At 42.4% G+C, this 22,021-nt stretch overlaps 1 protein-coding gene across 4 annotated transcripts in view; it reads right to left on the bottom strand.

Moving 5' to 3' along the window:
- Positions 1–22,021, bottom strand: part of si:ch211-234h8.7 (uncharacterized protein LOC561627 homolog) — a 33,730-nt gene continuing 11,709 nt past the window's right edge. For 3 of the 4 annotated variants that reach the window (XM_034190249.1, XM_034190251.1, XM_034190252.1), the window contains 6 exons: positions 14,079–14,178; positions 11,999–12,264; positions 9,495–9,638; positions 2,175–2,767; positions 1,910–2,090; positions 1–664 (listed from right to left, as the gene is read on the bottom strand). In XM_034190249.1, the coding sequence (XP_034046140.1) occupies positions 270–664; positions 1,910–2,090; positions 2,175–2,767; positions 9,495–9,638; positions 11,999–12,221 (1,536 nt within the window). In that variant the 5' untranslated portion in view covers positions 12,222–12,264; positions 14,079–14,178 and the 3' untranslated portion in view covers positions 1–269. The remainder of the gene's footprint in view (positions 665–1,909; positions 2,091–2,174; positions 2,768–9,494; positions 9,639–11,998; positions 12,265–14,078; positions 14,179–22,021) is intronic. The other variant, XM_034190253.1, reaches the window with a different exon arrangement.

The raw sequence follows: 22,021 nt of genomic DNA, 5'->3' as shown, positions 1-22,021 counted from the left end.
TAGATTAAAAAGTCGTGTTTTTATTTCAGGACTTTAAACAACAGCATTTTAAAGCGTGACTTTCATGAAGCTCTATACTCTGGGTATTGCTGTCACGGAATCATTTACTGGACACTATTAACTGCCACAATTTTTGTTCAACTATTGCTGACATATTTCATATAGTAGTCATACACAAACATCACACCGAACAATACGGGGAAAACTAACTTTCTTCTAGCTTCATCATTTTAATGCAAGGGGTGTTGGTATTATTCCATCATTTCTCCTCACAGGCACGTTTCTGGACTGACGGCCACGTCGGCATTTTGCTGCGGCTCTTTCAAGAACCGTTCTACTTCACTCGAGTCCACAATGACACTCTCTGGTCTGACTTCCTCTTCTGCTTTCTCGCCTCCTTCCTTTATGACCTTCACCTTCTCAGTCTTGTGCTCTTCTCTTGCTCCTTTCTCCTCCTCGCCGTCCACGCCGGCAGGTTTGTTGTGGGCCTCCATTTTGGTGCCATCCGTCATGCTGACAGTTTCCGTCTCCTCTGTCCTCGCCGGAGACTTCTTCTTGATAAACAAGATGTTACAAATACACAGGACCAGAGCAGACAGTGTCACCTCAGTTCCTGCCAGCAAGAAGACAAACATATATTCCCTGGTGGCATCAAGCAGGCCACCTGAAAGAGACAAAAAGACAGAACTGAGAGTTGACAAACATTCACAGAGGTCAAGGTCAAACTTGCCAAAGGTAAATCATTGGGGTCAAGGTCATGTCTACCTGTTGGCCAAATCCTCCCAGACCTTGTGGTGATTCCCCCAATGTTTGTATGTCTATGAAGACTGACCGCAAAATTGGTCTCAATTCATTTAGGCAAAGGTCAAGGAATGAAGATAATATCAGCTTTATTTATCCCAAAGGAAATTTAGATTCTCAACAAGATTTTGATTAAATGTGGCACACACTGAGCAGGATTCCAGAACTGCCCTGGTAAGGACAGCCAGATGTCAATCATTCAGGTGAAGGTCATGCCCACTGGTGTCAAATGTCAATGTCACAGCCCTGACAATCTCCATGCCCACTGGTGTCATTACCAAGTCAAAAAAAAAGGCATGTTTTGTTTATCTTTTGTTAACTGGCTTGACTTTGTATCATGTGAAAGACACTTATACATAAACAAGAGTTATCAGAGGTTTCTGACGTCCGCCAATCCAGATCACCTCAAAATTCAGTGGAGTCTTCCATGGTCTAATACGTGTCCGTGGTGCAAATTTGGTGAGAATCCGTGAAGTTGTTTTGATGTTATCCTTCAAAGCCTATATAAAGTGAAATCTGATCGAGAATCCGGATCACCTCCAACATTTAATGGAGTCTTCCTTGATCTAATATCTATCTGTGGTGAAAATGTCATCAAAATCTGTGCAGTAGTTTTGACATAATCCCGCTAACATTAATCCTTCAAAGTGAAACTTGATCCAGAATCCAGATCACCTCCAAAATTTTATTGAGTCTTCCTTGATCTAATATCCATCTGTGGTGAAAATTTGGTCAAAATCTGTGTAGTAGTTGTGACGTAATCTTGCTAACAGACAGACAAATAAATAAATAAATAAATGCTGATGATTTTATTACATCCTTAGCTGACGTAATAAGAGGACAAGTACATACACAGAGGGCTAACCACTGAACTTTAATGTGCAATCAAATAGGTTTTGGGGGTAAAGACTGTATGAATAGTCTGCTGTTTGAGTCATTTTCACACCTACAATGAGATGAGAACAGGTAGGAAAAGAGGAACTAAAGTATTAACATGAACCGTGATGTCACTCATCAGATAAAGACACTTTTTCTATGTGCAGTTATCAGCTAATCAGTCATCAGGTCCTCCACACTTAGACATATGGTAGTTTGGGTGTGTACTGACCTGCACCAGGTGGCCCCACCAGCACAGCAATAGCTTCCATGAGCAGAACCAGTCCAATGGCACTGGAGAATTTCTCAGTTCCAACTATTGCCATGAGAACCTCAAACTGCAGGGCACCCACCATGCCATAGGAGATGCCAAAGAAGATGCAGTAGACCACCAGAGTTGCATAGTCTTTACACTGGAATCAAATAGTTACATCCACTGTGTTAAATGTTTGGCACACCTCCTCTTTCCAGGTCACAGTGAACAAGAATTCACTTACCTGTGAGCCGATGATATCGGTGACTCCATTGAACAGCATAGCAAAGCTGAAGAAATACACACAACGTGGTCGCACCCACTTCAGTCCTGCGATCACACCGCACGTTGGCCTTGCAAAAATGTCTACGAACCCCAGGACAGTGAGTAGTAGAGCTGATTTAGTGTCCTCGTTCCCCAGCTCTTTGGCGTAGGACACAAAAAACAGTGGGGGTACAAACAACCCCAGCACCATGATGGACGCTGCCACAGTGTAGATGACAAAGCCAGTGTCTTTGAAAACAGAGAAGTCCAGAAGCTTGACTTTCTTCTTTTTTACCACTTGCATACCCTCTTCCTCCTGTTCTGGGCACTTGGGGCCAACCAGTGGCTTCATGAGGGCTCCGCAGACACAACAGTTGAGGAGAATGCCACCAAAGATGAGGAAGCCCCCCCTCCATCCATAATGGTACTGGAGCACCTGACCCAGTGGAGAGAGGCAGCACAGGGCCACAGGGCTTCCTGCAGCCGCAAGCCCGTTGGCTAGTGGACGCTTCTTATTAAAGTAACGGTTGAGCATAATCAGAGAAGGTTGGAAGTTCAGTGCTAACCCCAGACCTACAGGAAAGGAAGCATTATTCATTTAATGTTTCTATCTCCCGCTACCTGTTAAAACAGTTTCATGTTAAACCTCGAATTCCTACAAATCTACAGTGCATGCACAAAGTATTCAATGCGCTTCACTTTCTCCACATTTTATGTTACAGCTTTATTCCCAAATGGAGTAACACCCCCCCCCCCCAAAATTCTACTCACAACACCCCATAATGACAACATTAGTTTTTTTTTTAGTTTTTTTTTTCCAAATTTATTAAAAATAAAAAGCTAAGAAATCACATGTACATAAGGATTCATACCTTTAGCTCAGTACTTTGTTGATGCACCTTTAGCAGCAATTACAGCCTCAAGACTTCTTGAATATGATGCCACAAGTTGGTGCACCTATCTTTGGGTAATTTTGTCCATTCCTCTTTGCAGCACTTCTTGAGTTCCATCAGGTTGGATGAGGAGCGTCGGTGCACAGCCATTTTCAGATCTCTCCAGAGATGTTCAATCAGATTCAGGTCTGGGCTCCGGCTGGGCCATTCAAGCACATCCACAGAGTTGCCCTAAAGCCACTCCTTTGATATCTTGGCTGTGTGCTATCAGTCATTGTCCTGCTGAAAAATGAACTGTCACCCCAGTCTGAGGTCAAGAGCGCTCTGGAGCAGGTTTTCATCCAGGATGTCTCTGTGCATTGTTGTATTCATCTTTCCCTCAATCCTGCCTAGTCTCCCAGTTCCTGCCACTGGGAAACATCAATCAATCAATCAATCAATTTTTTTTTATATAGCGCCAAATCACAACAAACAGTTGCCCCAAGGCGCTTTATATTGTAAGGCAAGGCCATACAATAATTATGTAAAACCCCAACGGTCAAAACGACCCCCTGTGAGCAAGCACTTGGCTACAGTGGGAAGGAAAAACTCCCTTTTAACAGGAAGAAACCTCCAGCAGAACCAGGCTCAGGGAGGGGCAGTCTTCTGCTGGGACTGGTTGGGGCTGAGGGAGAGAACCAGGAAAAAGACATGCTGTGGAGGGGAGCAGAGATCGATCACTAATGATTAAATGCAGAGTGGTGCATACAGAGCAAAAAGAGAAAGAAACAGTGCATCATGGGAACCCCCCAGCAGTCTACGTCTATAGCAGCATAACTAAGGGATGGTTCAGGGTCACCTGATCCAGCCCTAACTATAAGCTTTAGCAAAAAGGAAAGTTTTAAGCCTAATCTTAAAAGTAGAGAGGGTGTCTGTCTCCCTGATCTGAATTGGGAGCTGGTTCCACAGGAGAGGAGCCTGAAAGCTGAAGGCTCTGCCTCCCATTCTACTCTTACAAACCCTAGGAACTACAAGTAAGCCTGCAGTCTGAGAGCGAAGCGCTCTATTGGGGTGATATGGTACTACGAGGTCCCTAAGATAAGATGGGACCTGATTATTCAAAACCTTATAAGTAAGAAGAAGAATTTTAAATTCTATTCTAGAATTAACAGGAAGCCAATGAAGAGAGGCCAATATGGGTGAGATATGCTCTCTCCTTCTAGTCCCCGTCAGTACTCTAGCTGCAGCATTTTGAATTAACTGAAGGCTTTTTAGGGAACTTTTAGGACAACCTGATAATAATGAATTACAATAGTCCAGCCTAGAGGAAATAAATGCATGAATTAGTTTTTCAGCATCACTCTGAGACAAGACCTTTCTGATTTTAGAGATATTGCGTAAATGCAAAAAAGCAGTCCTACATATTTGTTTAATATGCGCTTTGAATGACATATCCTGATCAAAAATGACTCCAAGATTTCTCACAGTATTACTAGAGGTCAGGGTAATGCCATCCACAGTAAGGATCTGGTTAGACACCATGTTTCTAAGATTTGTGGGGCCAAGTACAATAACTTCAGTTTTATCTGAGTTTAAAAGCAGGAAATTAGAGGTCATCCATGTCTTTATGTCTGTAAGACAATCCTGCAGTTTAGCTAATTGGTGTGTGTTGTCTGGCTTCATGGATAGATAAAGCTGGGTATCATCTGCGTAACAATGAAAATTTAAGCAATACCGTCTAATAATACTGCCTAAGGGAAGCATATATAAAGTGAATAAAATTGGTCCTAGCACAGAACCTTGTGGAACTCCATAATTAACTTTAGTCTGTGAAGAAGATTCCCCATTTACATGAACAAATTGTAATCTATTAGACAAATATGATTCAAACCACCGCAGCGCAGTGCCTTTAATACCTATGGCATGCTCTAATCTCTGTAATAAAATTTTATGGTCAACAGTATCAAAAGCAGCACTGAGGTCTAACAGAACAAGCACAGAGATGAGTCCACTGTCCGAGGCCATAAGAAGATCATTTGTAACCTTCACTAATGCTGTTTCTGTACTATGATGAATTCTAAAACCTGACTGAAACTCTTCAAATAGACCATTCCTCTGCAGATGATCAGTTAGCTGTTTTACAACTACCCTTTCAAGAATTTTTGAGAGAAAAGGAAGGTTGGAGATTGGCCTATAATTAGCTAAGATAACTGGGTCAAGTGATGGCTTTTTAAGTAATGGTTTAATTACTGCCACCTTAAAAGCCTGTGGTACATAGCCAACTAACAAAGATAGATTGATCATATTTAAGATCGAAGCATTAAATAATGGTAGGGCTTCCTTGAGCAGCCTGGTAGGAATGGGGTCTAATAAACATGTTGATGGTTTGGATGAAGTAACTTATGAAAATAACTCAGACAGAACAATCGGAGAGAAAGAGTCTAACCAAATACCGGCATCACTGAAAGCAGCCAAAGATAACGATACGTCTTTGGGATGGTTATGAGTAATTTTTTCTCTAATAGTTAAAATTTTGTTAGCAAAGAAAGTCATGAACTCATTACTAGTTAAAGTTAATGGAATACTCAGCTCAATAGAGCTCTGACTCTTTGTCAGCCTGGCTACAGTGCTGAAAAGAAACCTGGGGTTGTTCTTATTTTCTTCAATTAGTGATGAGTAGAAAGATGTCCTAGCTTTACGGAGGGCTTTTTTATAGAGCAACAGACTCTTTTTCCAGGCTAAGTGAAGATCTTCTAAATTAGTGAGACGCCATTTCCTCTCCAACTTACGGGTTATCTGCTTTAAGCTACGAGTTTGAGAGTTATACCATGGAGTCAGACACTTCTGATTTAAAGCTCTCTTTTTCAGAGGAGCTACAGCATCCAAAGCTGTCTTCAATGAGGATGTAAAACTATTGACGAGATACTCTATCTCCCTTACAGAGTTTAGGTAGCTACTCTGCACTGTGTTGTTATATGGCATTAGAGAACATAAAGAAGGAATCATATCCTTAAACCTAGTTACAGCGCTTTCTGAAAGACTTCTAGTGTAATGAAACTTATTCCCTACTGCTGGGTAGTCCATCAGAGTAAATGTAAATGTTATTAAAAAATGATCAGACAGAAGGGAGTTTTCAGGGAATACTGTTAAGTCTTCTATTTCCATACCATAAGTCAGAACAAGATCTAAGATATGATTAAAGTGGTGGGTGGACTCATTTACTTTTTGAGCAAAGCCAATAGAGTCTAATAATAGATTAAATGCAGTGTTGAGGCTGTCATTCTCAGCATCTGTGTGGATGTTAAAATCGCCCACTATAATTATCTTATCTGAGCTAAGCACTAAGTCAGACAAAAGGTCTGAAAATTCACAGAGAAACTCACAGTAACGACCAGGTGGACGATAGATAATAACAAATAAAACTGGTTTTTGGGACTTCCAATTTGGATGGACAAGACTAAGAGACAAGCTTTCAAATGAATTAAAGCTCTGTCTGGGTTTTTGATTAATTAATAAGCTGGAATGGAAGATTGCTGCTAATCCACCGCCCCGGCCCCCACAGCATGATGCTGCCACCACCATGCTTCATTGTGGGAATGGTGCCTGGTTTCCTCCAAACATGATGCCTGGCATTCACGGTAAAGAGTTCAATCTTTGTCTCATCAGACCAGAGAATTTTGTTTCTCATGGTCTGAGAGTCCTTCAGGTGCTTTTTGGTAAATTCCAGGTGGGCTGTCATGTGCCTTTTACTCAGGAGTGGCTTCCATCTGGTCACTCTACCATACAGGCCTGTGATTGATGGATTGCTGCAGAGGTGGTTGTCCTTCTGGAAGGTTTTCCTCTCTCCACAGAGGAATGCTGGAGCTCTGACAGCGTGACCATTGTGTTCTTGGTCATCTCCCTGACTAAGGTCCTTCTGCCCCAATCGCTCAGTTTAAATTGGTGACCAGCTCCTGGAAGAGACCTGGGGGATCCAAAACTCTTACATTTACAGATGTTGGAGGTCACTGTACTCATTGCAACCTTCAAAGCAGCAGAAATGTTTCTCTATTCTTCCCCAGATTTGTGCCGTGAGACAATCCTGTCTCAGAGGTCTACAGACAATTTCTTTGACTTAATATTTGGTTTCTGTTCTGACATGCACTGTCACCTGTGGGACCTTATATGTAGACAGGTGTGTGTCTTTCCAAATCATGTCCAATCAGCTGAATTTACCCCAGGTGGACTTCATCTAAGCTGTAGAAACATGTCAAGGATGATCAGTGGAAACAGGATGCACCTTAGCTCAATTTTGAGCTTCATGGCAAAGGCTGTGAATACTTATGTACATGTGATTTCTTAGTTTGCTTGTTTTTTTAAATAAATTAGCAAAAATATTAAAGAAAAAAAAAAACTTTTCACATCTCCATTACGGGTATTGCGTGTAGAATTTTGAGGAAAAAGATTCATTTCATCCATTTCGGAATAAGGCTGTAACATAAAATGTCCTCACCTTCCTAAAATAATGGCCTAAGTCATGTTTCGGAAAATATGACTTAGGCCATTATTTTAGGAAGGTGACGATGTAGAAAAAGTGAAGCGCTGTGAATACTTTCCGGATGCACCGTCCATTTGTGCACAGTGGAACTGTGATACTATAAGCAAAAATTTAAGCCCTACATGCCTCGTTTTAGACCTCTGACTTATGAAAAAAAGTCCATATGCGGACTGCTGCTTGGAGAATCAAGCTTCCTCACCTTCCTTTGTGATAATCAATGTGTGATACTCCATTTCACAAAAATGAGGGTTTTCAAACTTGTTAGTCTGCACTAGCAACCACTAGACCCCATATAGTGGTGCAACAGCTGGGATGATTCCTCTTCTCTCCCCAGTCTTCTGGTCAGTCTCACATTTTTTGCTCTGCAAAATGCAAAAGATGGAGTGTGTATGTCCTTTTTGGGTTACTGTGTTAACATGGCACTGCAATACAGCAGTCTCCATGAAGGGGCCCACTTCCATGTAGATATGAAGGGCTCATTCTAATCTTACAGAAACACTTTGTCGATATTGCAGGAATTATACCCCAATGAATAAATGTGTATATATATATATATATATAGAGAGAGAGAGAGAGAGAGAGAGAGAGAGAGCGCACACGGCAGCAGTAGCAGTTCTATAGAAACTTGACTTGAGGAATAGCTTATGGAGTTCAGCAATTGGATTCGACATTCTTGGGCAAATCTGAATATTTATCCCAAAAAGAAGAATTGTCATATCAAGCCATCTTGGGAAATGACCACCATTGAGAAACTCTGGCTGTGTGCCATTTCAGAAGCTGCACATTTCTAAAGCTGGAATCATTGCCCACTTACATCATAAGTGGTGCACTTAGGCTGTCCCATTTTCAAGGCTCCTTGCAAATCAATCAATGTGTGCAACCTTCTTTCTTCCCGAAAGCGAAGGTTACAATAGGTACATCAGTTGTGATTCATTGTGCGATTTTTTTTTTTTTTTTTTTTTTTTTTTTTTTTTTAAAGTTACAAAATCATTAGTAAATTACAAAAAGGCAGACACCTTTCGGGTCCCTATGTACAATTATCAACACTTAAAGTTTTGACAACAAATAAGTACTGAAAAATGATTACTAAACTTTGAGTTACGCCCACTGAGACACTGTGTCACGTACAGCTGATAAGGTTGCTGATCGGGGCAGGTGTGGCAACACCGAAATGCTCCGTGGGGTCAAATTTCAGAGTGATTTGTTCTGGTCTGCATCATCTTCAACGACCTGAAGCCAAGAGAGATTGGTGGGACACAGCCCTGACAAGAGTGCAGCCACTGAATTGGGACACAGCTTCCGATTCGTTTTTGGGCATTCTTAAATGTATAATGTGTAACTTTTTTTTTTTTTTTTTTAATTAAACATATTTGGTACTTGTATTCTCATTTAAAAGATTCCCCTGAAATATGCATTTATCTGCAAAACTAATAAGATAATTTCGTCATTTTACAATCTGCAAAAGAAAAAAAAAATTACCTTATATATATGTGCGCTTTTCCATATTAAGCTTTACCATGTTTTGTCTCCAATATGGTAAGTGGAATGCATTTATCTAGCACTTTACTGGTCAAAGTGCTTTACAGTTATGCCTCACATTCACCCACTCACACACCACATTCAGGGGGCAACATGAATGTCTCAAGCCATTTTATGAAAATGCAAAGAATTTTAGCTATTTTAATCTATGCAAGGCACATTAGAACTAAAAGCACAATTCTGGAAAAAGTGCTAATTTTCAGGAAGTGATCGATCTTGTGTTCTCTGATCACACAGACACCATCTTGGCTCATATGCAGTGATATCACATTATGTGGGTTGCTGTAACTGGTTGCAGTGAAACGTTTAATTGCATATTCTCCGTAATTTGAAACTTTGAATTGAGTCTGACCTGTAATGATCCCAGTACAGAAGTAGATATGAATGATGTTTGTGGAGAAGGAGGCCATGATCATTCCCAAGGAGGCAAAGAGGCCACCCACCATCATCACCGGACGACAACCAAACCTGTTGACCAGCACGCTGCACAGAGGACCTGGAAAAAGTAAAACATGCTCAGCAAGGCTCTTTACTCCAGTATCCAGACACATGGCATGTAGCGATGGCAGTTTTGAGCCTTCTCAAAGTGGACCAGCTTTACTTTGTTTCCAGTGTAAAATGTGTTGACTTCAGTATCTGTGCTTCAAAAAATGTTATGTTGTTCTGTATGACTTTGGTTAAGACAGCAAAAGGAGAATTTGTCATTTGTGAAGGTGGTTTGTGACAATTTACAGGAATAAAAAAAAAAGTTCTATCATTTTCTATGACATTATCCACCTGCTCACCAAATTTTACCAACATGGTGCCACAACTTTGAGTTAAATGTTGCTATGTGCTAAATATTTTTTTCTGGATCTCAGTGTCAGTACACATTCTAGATCACCTCCAAAACTGAATCAATTATTTCATGGAATGTTTTCTATCTGCTCACCAACTTTCTGGAACATCAGCACCAACACAAAGACTTTTCATGCTTCCATTCAAATTAACACCCTTTCCAACGTCACCTTAACACAAATTCAGATTTTTATTTATTTATTTATGACGAGAACAAAAACTTTAATCTTTCCTTTCGTAAAGATTTTCTCTGCATTTCACTTCTTTTCTCTACCCAGCATGACACAGATAAGGATTAGTGCAATCCTCACAGGTCACTAAGTTTTGCATCACTACAGCTGGTACCATTTGTCCCAAGTTCCCTTTCTGTCACGTAACCAGGTTCTTTTTCATTGTGCAGTGAAAAGAAGGATCTAGATTAGAGTGACCAACTTGCACGTGATGGATTGCACAAACTCTCATTTTGTTCCAGCTTGTACAGCTGCAGACCGGGTCAGAATCGCTGACACTCCTGTCAGTACAGAACTTGAAATACGTACAATGGTAAATTCACATGAACTCATTTTGTATCAGACTATTTATTAAATGTCCAAAGTTATTGAATAAAGTTTTCATATAGTAAAATAAATAAATAAAATAGACATTTTATTTGTGTATGTGAGACAGCTAGTGACAGCTTTTGTTTAATTTCCAGTAAACCAATTTTAATTTTTTTTTGTTTATTTGGTAAATGTGTCTAGATTAGGCAGTTCTCAAAAACTCTGGGACTATACTAAAAGGAGTCTCGTGAAAAAAGCCACCAAGACACCCATCATGAGTTAGACTGACTGGAGAAACTGGGCCTAGTGGAACTTTTGCCTGTTGTATCATATTATACACTGAAGCAGGACTTAACAAGAAAACAGATCAAACCTCCCATTTGCTTTCAAGAAAATTGCATATGAATTTTCACAACGTTTGAAGTAAAGCCTTCCCACTGCCTCTCCACCAAAAGTTGCACTTTGCGCAGTTTGTCTGATCAACAGCCACAGAAGCCTATAACTGCATTTCTTGGTGGCTTTCCTCACCATGTAAAAAAAAAAAAAAAAAAAAAAAGATTAGTGAGGGAAGCCACCAAGACACCCATGGCAGCTCTGAAAGAATTACAGGCTTCTGTGGATGAGAGTGGACAAACTGGGAATGGTGCAACATTTGCATCTTGCATCCCTGTTCACAGCTTCATGTTGGAGCAGAATACAGGCCCAGAAAACAGATCAAATCTAAGTTTGCATTACCCATGTGCCTTTTGGCAAACTGCAGCTGAAATTGTGTGTGTTCCTTTTAAGAAAATCCTTCTTTACCCCATTTCACCATGAAGCTGTATAATTGGTGATGAAAGACAAACGTTACACTATATGCATAGCTTCTATAAACACAACTACAAAAGTCTATAACTCACCCAGAGTTGTCTGGGTGTCTTGGTGGCTTTCCTCACTAGTTTCCTTCCAGAGTGGTCACTCAGTTTTGTTTTTTGTTTTTTTTTAGAAAAGTTCACTAGAGACAGATTCACAATACACTACTATACTGTTTGTATTTCTTAAGTGATGCAAATGAACTCAAAGATATGGTCATCCATCCATTTTCTATTTTAATGAACGGTAATGGGGGGCTGGAGCCTATCCCAGCAAAGATATATTCAGTGAGTTGGAAGTGTTCACACATCCATCCCTGAACACTTCCAACTCTTCTTTACTCTATGAAATCATTTTTTGTTGTTATTCAACGCCTGAACATGTCATTCAATATTCTAATTACACAAAATTGGTTCATTTCCATTTATTTCTGGACATATTGTAAATTCTGTAAACTTAAATTTCAGGCTGCCAACAATTCTGACCAAGACTGTATGTGAGAACATCAATACAGTGGGAACAATTTTATATAACTGCTGCTCTGAAATAACCTTCAGTAAGATAACACACCGATTTAAACTGAATTCCACAGGTGCTTCTGCTCTTTTATCCACAAGTGGCAGCATACCTGTGCCATACAGCATGGCCAGCAGAATGGAAGATATCCATGCCATGTCTTTGTAGCCCACCCCAAACTCCCTGATCAGCTCCTTGAAGAAGACACTGACTGCTTTAGGAAAAGCGTAGGAGAAGCCTGTGATGATGAAACAGCCGAACAGCACTGCCCAGCCCCACCCACCATCTGGAGCCTTCACTCCTGGTCCACCCACGTCCAACGCCACGCCTCCCATGATGCTGCAAACCTGCTGTCAGGACGGGAGGCAGGAAGATACGCTGGAGAGGCAAATGACAACAACAACAAATGTGATTAAGTTCCTGTGTGTCCCGACCTAACTGAATTATACGTCATCATGATGTCCATCATCGAGGCTCAACATAGACATGTCCCCATGCCTAACACACAGACCAAGTTTGGTGACAATTAGGCACTTAAAGACATGATTGTGCTCACAATATTTTACAAAATACAGTCCACTGACAATCTTTTGACCCCAAAGACAGTAAGCTTCTTGGGATCACCATGCATAACACACATACGTTTGGTAACAATTAGGCAGTTAAAAATTATTTATTACACTCAAGATATTTACAAAGTACACTCCACTGACGTTGACCTTTTTGATGCCAAACCCCATATGCCTCTTGGGGTCACTATGCAAACACCAACACTGATAATAATTGGGCCAACACAACTGAAGTAATTTTACTCAAGTGAAATGTTGCATGACTGACAAAAACAAAACATTCTGCTGGAAAAAGAACGATTCTTACAATGCTACTTTTTACACATTCTTGAGAAATGTTGGCTTCTTAGAATGATAAAGATGGAGAACCGCAGCCTACGTTTTCTGTGTCAGCCTCAAAACGTCTCAATTGCACCTCATAATAGTAGCAACAACAACAACACTAAGTTCTTTGAGTGTTTCCCTTTTTCTTTTTTTTTACTCTCAGGGTTGCAACAGCAGATCCAATATGCATCAGCATGTTTGACAATATATTCTTTTAAACCCCACATGTCCTTCTTGATGCAATTCCACATTACAGTGCATTTGAAAAGTATTCACGGTGCTTCACGTTTCCCACATTTTGTTATGTTACAGCCTTATTCCAAAATGGATGAAATTCATTTTTCTTCTTCAAAATGCCTACACACAATACCCCATAATGACAATGTGAAAAAAGGCTTTGAGATTTTTGCAATTAAAAAAAAAAATGTACATGACATGATTGTAAAGGTACACACCTGTCTACATATGAGGTCCCACAGTTGACAGTATGTCAGAGCACAAACTAAGCATGAAGTCAAAGGAATTGTCTGTAGGCCTCTCAAACAGGATTGTCTTGAGGCACAAATCTGGGAAGAAACATTTCTGCTGCTTTGAAGGTCCCAATGAGCACAATGGCCTCCATCATAGAAAGACTCTGTCGAGCTGTCTGCCTGTCTAAACTGAGCGATAGGAGGAGAAGGGCTTTAGTCAGAGAGGTGACCAAGAACCCGATGGTCACTCTGTCAGAGCTCCAGTGTTCCTCTGTGGAGAGAGGAGAACCTTCCTGAACGACAACCATCTCTGCAGCAATCCACCAATTAGGCCTGTATGGTAGAGTGGCCAGACAAAAGCCACTCCTTAGTAAAAGGCACATGGCAGCCCACCCGGAGTTTGCCAAAATGTACCTGAAGGACTCTCAGACCATGAGAAAGAAAATTCTCCAGTCTGATGAAACAAAGATTAAACTCTTTGGTGTGAATGCCAGGCGCCATGTTTGGCGGAAACCAGGCACAATCCCTACAGTGAAGCTTGGTGGTGGCAGCATCATGCTGTGGGGATGTTTTTCAGCGGCAGGAACTGGGAGACTAGTCAGGATTGAGGTAAAGATGAATGCAGCAATGTACAGAGACATCCTGGATGAAAACCTGCTAGCCTTCTAATACCGTTACCTCACTGCAAATGTAGAAATGACAGTTCCTGTTTGCACTTAAGCCCTGGTCCCAGCAAATAATGAACTTTCTACACACTAAAGCTTTAAAGTTCAAGAATATGATCCAATAAAAGCAGGGACATGCAGGAGGAGTTTCAGGGTAACTGTACCTCGGAGAGGCCTGCAGAGATCTGAATACGTGAGACTCAAAAATCTTCACACTAAAGCATCCTGCGGAGCAGCGGGCCTGTGTGTCACGTATGGTAGGAACTGAAACGGGAACAAAAAAAGGTTAAGCAACAAGTGCAAATAAAAGAAACATTTACACAGAATATTTCTTCAAACTAGATAAAGTGCTTTTCTCCACTTAAAACATACACACACACACACGTTAAGAGGTAGAAGTTTCCAGGTCTAAAGCATCAGGGGATAAAATGTCATAATTACAGGAGATCGAGACACACGTGCACAGCGTGTACAGCATCAAAGCGCGATGGCAGCGAGAGGTTTACTAAGATGAGACAAAAAGATGATTCAAACCAGGAAGAGACCAAAAGAAAACAGAATCCACCAAAATATAATGCAAACCAAGATAAACAGAATCCTCAGAAAACAGGATTAACAAAGGAAGACAGGAGTAAAACATATTGCAGGTTGTTTTTCTTTAAAAACACCTTCAGCATTAATATGGATGTGCAATTTCAACAAGAGAGTTTGAACAATTTTGAAATGCATTGACCAACCAGGCTGCAACATGCTGTTCAGACAGTTTCTAAATGTCTGCTGCATGTCATGTGACTACAAACTGCAAATGCAAAGAGAGATTGGAGTGGTTAAGAATTTCGCATCAATGACATCGATTTACACTTAGGCTGCAAAATTTGGACTCACAGCTACAACATAGGTGACAGATATTGAAAATTTATGTGGTGCAACTGGATTTCATAATTTTGTTGTCTTGCTGTGTGGCACAGCAGCATATAATGAGGGACTCAACATCTTCATGTTTCATAATTATTATCTCAAACAATATGAGAGCATCGCTACTATAACTGTGCAATCACTGAGTCATCTGAGGGAGTACCTCCGTGGGAAACTCCTCGTCAAACCACATTTACATGGGGAACTGTGCAGAGTACTATGATCACCTGTGTGTGTGAGTGAGATAACCCAGAAATACTGGAGCTGAATTTTATCTAGCTTTTTAGGAATATGTCTCGGGCAAGTGTCTCCAGAGCAGATCTGTCAAAGTTCTGAATAGTACAGTAACCAAAATACATCTTCCACGATACCTCTGCAACCAGTAGGGCTAGACAGGTGGTGCTAAGCCGATATCGATCAGCTCATTTCTTATTACATGGTATGCAGCGGCATCTCAAAAAATTAAAGTAAGGTGAAAAACGTCAAGACTTTTTTGTCAGTTATTTAGAAGTGAAAGTTTTATATACTCTATTTTTTTCTAATTTTGATAATGACAGCCTACAACTAAAAAAAAAAGTAATAGAATATTTCATGAGATCACCCCCCCCCCCCCCAAAAAAAAACAAACAAAAAAAAACACAAGCGTCATCGGGAGAGGACGTACCACCGGTCCCCACATATCAGTAATACAAAGTGTCGGGGGGGATCACTCAAGTACACCCTTACGCTAAATATGAATGAATCTGGTCAACTGGTTCTTCAGATATCGCAATAATAATGGCGACTATGACAATATCTCACTGTGACCTTGAAACTGACCCTAAGGTCACCGTAATCAACTGGTGTCAGGGAATCACCCAATTACACCCTTATGCTAACTATGAATGAAACTGGTCAACTGGTTCTTGAGATATTGCGCCAACAAGTGCAAATGGGCAGACGGACTGACAGGCTCATCGCTATATCCCCCGTATTTTGGGTTGGAAGCGATCAGCTTGTGGCACTGTTGAGGTGTTATAGAAGCCCAGGCTACTTTGATAGCAGCCTTCAGTTAGTCTGTATAGTTGGATTTGGTGTCGCTCTTTTCCTCTTGACAGTACCATGTCGATTCTCTGTGGCAGTTCTTCCCAACATCTTTTAGAGCCCCACCTACTTGTACCTAAGAAAGGCTGAGCCCCCTCAGCCCTAAAGAATAAAGTGACCCCCACCACCCCGTTTTTTTTGGGGGGGTTGGAAAATTTTACATGATAGGTTCCTCCTTTGGGTTCATCCAAAGAAATCCATATTGTCAAGTGAGTGTGATAATATAAATTAATTTAGTAGGTGAACTCAAGTTTGATAACCTCAGTACAGACAAAACCTTGGCCACACCCTGTGATCTTTGCCCCCCATCAGAACAAGGGGTCTATGGGGTTCAAGTAAAGCAAGTTGGCTGGCCAATCAAGTACAATAATACCATGGTGAGCAAACCATTTACGAGTAGTTTTGGTTCTGTGGGCAGGTGCCAGGTTCTGCTGGAAAAGGAAATCAGTATCTTCACAAAGCTTGTCAGCAGATGGAAGCCTGAAGTGCTTTACAATCTCCTGGTAGACGTTTGCATTGACTTTAAACTTGAGAACACAGTGGACATGGCTCCCCAAATCATCACCGACTGTGGAAACTTCACACTGGACTTAGAGAAAACTGGGTTTTTGTGCTTCTCCACTTCTTCAGACTCTGGGACCTTGAGCTCCAAATTAGCAAAATTTACTTTCATCTGAAAAGAGCACTTTGGACCACTGAGCAATGGGCCAGTTCTTTTTCTCCTTAGCCCTGGTAAGATGTGTCTGATATGTTCTCTGGTTCAGGAGTGGCTTGACACGAGGAATGAAAAATTTTTAACCCATTTCTTGGACACGTCTGTATGGTGGCTCCAGCCTCAGTCCATTCCTTGTGAAGCTCAACGAAGTTCTTCAAGCGGCTTTGTGTGACAGTCTTCTCCAAGCTGGGGTCAGGAGGAACTGCACTGGGGCAGAATCTTAAAAAATTTCTGGAAAATTTAATTTGATGACCTCTTAAATGTTTCAAATGTTTGGGATTTCATGTTAAATAACTCAGCCACATGGGGTGTGCAGCCAGTACATTCTGAGTGCCGGTCCCAAGCCCGGATAAATGAGGAGGGTTGCGCCAGGAAGGGCATCCGGCGTAAAACAAGCCAACCCAACTATGCAGACTCAGAATGGAATTCCCATACCGGATCGGTCGCGGCCCGGGTTAACAACGTCCGCCACCGGTGCTATTGCCCAACAGGGTGCCGGTGGAAATTGGGCTACTGCTGGGTGAAGGCGACGAAGAGGAGGAGGAAAACGTTGCCACGAACAGCGGGAGAAGAAAACTAGAAGGGTGGAAATGAGAGTGGGGACTTTGAATGTTGGTAGTATGACTGGTAAAGGGAGAGAGCTGGCTGATATGATGGAGAGGAGAAAGGTAGACATATTGTGTGTGCAAGAGACCAAGTGGAAGGGAAGTAAGAGCAGGAGCAGGTGGGTACAAGTTGTTGTACCATGGTGAGGACAGGAAGAGAAATGGTGTTGGGGTCATTTTAAAGGAAGTGTTGTGTGGGCCGCCAGAAGAGGAGGTACTGCTGGCCCACCACCAGAGGGCGCCCTGCCTGAAGTGTGGGCTTCAGGCACGAGAGGGCGCTGCCGCCACGGACACAGCCGGGAGTGACAGCTGTTACTCATTACTTCCTGACAGCTGTCACTCATTCTTCATCATCTCACTCCATAAAACCCAGATGTCATCTCCACCTCATTGCCGAGATATCATACTTCATTGGAGGTAATATCCTCAGCCATTTGTGTTTCCTATAAGCTGTATATTGTGAGTGTTTGCAGGAGTACCGGTCCCTCTTCCTGTGGAGGCTGAGTGAGTGCAGGACGGCACTCTTTTCCTCTGAGGGATTACTGTAAATACATCAGCATTCTGAGTGAGAGGTGGAGGTGGCATTCCCACCGTTGTTGTTACTGGGTGTACACACACCCACACTTGACTGTCTTTGTTCTCGCCAGCAGTACCAGATCCGACAGTTGGGGACGGTGATCACCTGGGAATTCGGGACTTGGCGGCTCCAGTATTCACCAGGTTCTGTGGCGGCGGAAATCGTGTGGTTCCGGCTCTTCTCAGGACAGACGTCTTCTATCCTCGAGCCTGCCCACACGTCACCTTTGTGGATTGACTGTAATTATGTTCTGAGATTGTCTGTATATTCGTTGTGCACATTTCACAACATTAAATTGTTACTTTTTGGCTCATCTATTGGCCGTTCATTTGCGCCCCCTGTTGTGGGTCCGTGTCACTACACTTTCACAACAGGAAGAGTATGTTAAAAGTGTGTTGGAGGTTAAGCGAGTGTCTGACAGGGTGATGAGTGTGAAGTTGGAAATTGAAGGGGTGATGATGAATATCATCAGTGCATATGCCCCACAGGTAGGTTGTGAGATGAAGGAGAAAGAAGATTTCTGGAGTGTGTTAGATGAGGTGGTGGAGAGTGTGCCCAAGCATGAAAGAAAGAGTGGTGATAGGAGCAGACTTCAATGGGCATATTGGTGAAGGGAACAGAGGTGATGAGGAAGTAATGGGTAGATATGGTATCAAGGATAGGAATGGGGAAGGACAGATGGTAGTTGATTTTGCAAAAAGGATGGAAATGGCTGTGGTGAATACCTACTTTAAGAAAAGGGAGGAGCACAGGGTAACATATAAGAGTGGAGGAAGGTGCACACAGGTGGACTACATTCTTTATAGGAGATGCAAGCTAAAAGAAATCACAGACTGTAAGGTGGTAGCAGGAGAGAGTGTCACTAGACAGCATAGGATGGTTGTTTGTAGGATGACTTTAGAGGTAAAGAAGAAGAAGAGAGTGAGAGCTCAACAAAGGATCAGATGGTGGAAGCTGAAGGAGGAAGACTGTTGTGTGAAATTTAGCGAGCAGGTGAGAGAAGCACTAATTGGAGAGGAAGCAATTTTGGACAACTGGAAAAGTACTGCAGATGTGGTGAGGGAGACAGCTAGGGCAGTACTGGGTATGACATCTGGACAGTGGAAGGAAGACAAGGAGACTTGGTGGTGGAATGAAGAGGTCCAGGAAAGCATAAGGAGAAAGAGGTTGGCGAAAAAGTTTTGGGATAGTCGGAGAGATGAAGAAAGTAGACAGGAGTACAAGGAGATGCGGCGTAAGGCGAGAAGAGAAGTGGCAAAAGCAAAGGAAAAGGCATATTGCGAGCTGTACAAGAAGTTGAATAGTAAGGAAGGAGAAAAGGACTTGTACCGATTGGCCAGACAAAGGGACAGAGCTGGAAAGGCTGTGCAGCAGGTTACGGTGGTAAAAGATGCACATGGTAATGTGCTGACAAGTGAGGAGTGTGTGCTGAGAAGGTGGAGGGAATATTTTGAAGAGTTGATGAATAAAGAAAATGAGCGAGAGAAAAGGCTGGATGATGTGGTGAGAGTAAATCAGGAAGTAAAAGAGATTAGCAAGGAAGAAGTGAGGGCTGCTATGAAGAGGATGAAGAGTGGAAAGGCAGTTGGTCCAGATGACATTCCAATGGAGGCATGGAAATGTCTAGGAGAGATGGCAGTAGAGTTTCTAACCAGATTGTTTAATAAAATCTTGGAAAGTGAGAGGATGCCTGAGGAGTGGAGACGAAGTGTGCTGGTTCCTATTTTCAAGAACTAGGGTGATGTGCAGAGCTGCAGTAACTACAGAGGCATAAAGCTGATCAGCCACAGCATGAAGTTATGGGAAAGAGTAGTAGAAGCTAGGCTTAGAAAACAGGTGAAGATCTGTGAGCAGCAATATGGTTTCATGCCGAGAAAGAGCACTACAGATGCAATGTTTGCTCTGAGAATACTGTTGGAAAAGTACAGAGAAGGACAGAAAGAGTTACATTGTGTGTTTGTGGACTTAGAAAAAGCTTATGATAGGGTGCCAAGAGAAGAGTTGTGGTATTGTATGAGGAAGTCTGGAGTGGCAGAGAAGTATGTTAGGGTAGTGCAGGACATGTACAAAAATAGTGTGACAGCGGTGAGATGCGCAGTCGGAATGACAGACTCATTCAAGGTGGAGGTGGGATTACACCAAGGATCAGCTCTGAGTCCTTTCTTGTTTGCAGTGGTGATGGACAGGTTGACAGATGAGATCAGACAGGAGTCCCCATGGACTATGATGTTTGCAGATGACATTGTGATCTGTAGTGAGAGTAGAGAGCAAGTTGAGTCTAGTCTGGAGAAGTGGAGATATGCTTTGGAGAGAAGGGGAATGAAAGTCAGTAGAAGCAAGACTGAGTACATGTGTGTGAATGAGAGGGAGCCCAGTGGAATAGTGCAGTTACAAGGAGTAGAAGTGGTGAAAGTAGATGAGTTTAAATATTTGGGGTCAACTGTTCAAAGTAATGGAGAGTGTGGTAGAGAGGTGAAGAAGAGAGTGCAGGCAGGGTGGAGTGGGTGGAGAAAGGTGGCAGGAGTGATTTGTGACGGAAGAATATCAGCAAGAGTGAAGGGGAAAGGTTACAAAACAGTAGTGAGACCAGCTATGTTGTATGGTTTAGAGACAGTGGCACTAACAAAAAGACAGGAGGCAGAGCTGGAGGTGGCAGAGCTGAAGATGTTGAGATTCTCTTTGGGAGTGACAAGAATGGACAAGATTAGGAATGAACATATCAGAGGGACAGCTCAAGTGGGACGGTTTGGAGACAAAGTCAGAGAGGCGAGATTGAGATGGTTTGGACATGTGCAGAGGAGGGACCCAGGGTATATAGGGAGAAGGATGCTGAGGATGGAGCCACCAGGCAGGAGGAGAAGAGGGAGACCAAAGAGGAGGTTCATGGATGTGTTGAGAGAGGACATGCAGGTGGTTGGTGTGACAGAGGAAGATACAGAGGACAGGGTGAGATGGAAATGATTGATCTGCTGTGGCGACCCCTAACGGGAACAGCCGAAAGACAAAGAAGAAGGGATTTCGTGTTAAATATCCCAAATGTCTAACAATTCTCTGACTGTACAGTCCTACGTCTGGTACACGTGCAGCTACAGAACATATCTGGGCATCTGTGTAAGCTCTGAGACATGTCCACACAGTATATGTCAGCATTCTGAATAGCCAGCCCTTTCAACAATGACCTTGTGTGGTTTACCCCACTTGTGGAGGGTGTCATTGGCCCAGTGCCGATATCCACCCTCACAGACTCACATGCTTTGAAGCACGGCCACGCTAAGTGCATGAAAGTTAAGGGCCGACTGTCAAATTGACACACGTATGAGAGCTTGCAGGCAGACAATTTTGAGCCCTTTTTGCCCCCTTTTAGGAAGTGGGACCTTCTGCACACTTGGGATTACAGGGGAAATCACACTCGCATCTTTAACCGCTTACTCAATCAATCAATCAATCAATTTTTTTATATAGCGCCAAATCACAACAAACAGTTGCCCCAAGGCGCTCTATATTGTAAGGCAAGGCCATACAATAATTATGTAAAACCCCAACGGTCAAAACGACCCCCTGTGAGCAAGCACTTGGCTACAGTGGGAAGGAAAAACTCCCTTTTAACAGGAAGAAACCTCCAGCAGAACCAGGCTCAGGGAGGGGCAGTCTTCTGCTGGGACTGGTTGGGGCTGAGGGAGAGAACCAAGAAAAAGACATGCTGTGGAGGGGAGCAGAGATCGATCACTAATGATTAAATGCAGAGTGGTGCATACAGAGCAAAAAGAGAAAGAAACAGTGCATCATGGGAACCCCCCAGCAGTCTACGTCTATAGCAGCATAACTAAGGGATGGTTCAGGGTCACCTGATCCAGCCCTAACTATAAGCTTTAGCAAAAAGGAAAGTTTTAAGCCTAATCTTAAAAGTAGAGAGGGTGTCTGTCTCCCTGATCTGAATTGGGAGCTGGTTCCACAGGAGAGGAGCCTGAAAGCTGAAGGCTCTGCCTCCCATTCTACTCTTACAAACCCTAGGAACTACAAGTAAGCCTGCAGTCTGAGAGCGAAGCGCTCTATTGGGGTGATATGGTACTACGAGGTCCCTAAGATAAGATGGGACCTGATTATTCAAAACCTTATAAGTAAGAAGAAGAATTTTAAATTCTATTCTAGAATTAACAGGAAGCCAATGAAGAGAGGCCAATATGGGTGAGATATGCTCTCTCCTTCTAGTCC

The sequence above is a fragment of the Thalassophryne amazonica genome, chromosome 16 (genome assembly GCF_902500255.1).
Source record: "Thalassophryne amazonica chromosome 16, fThaAma1.1, whole genome shotgun sequence".
Lineage (NCBI taxonomy): Eukaryota > Metazoa > Chordata > Actinopteri > Batrachoidiformes > Batrachoididae > Thalassophryne > Thalassophryne amazonica.
This window is presented reverse-complemented; position numbering and strand designations above follow the sequence as displayed.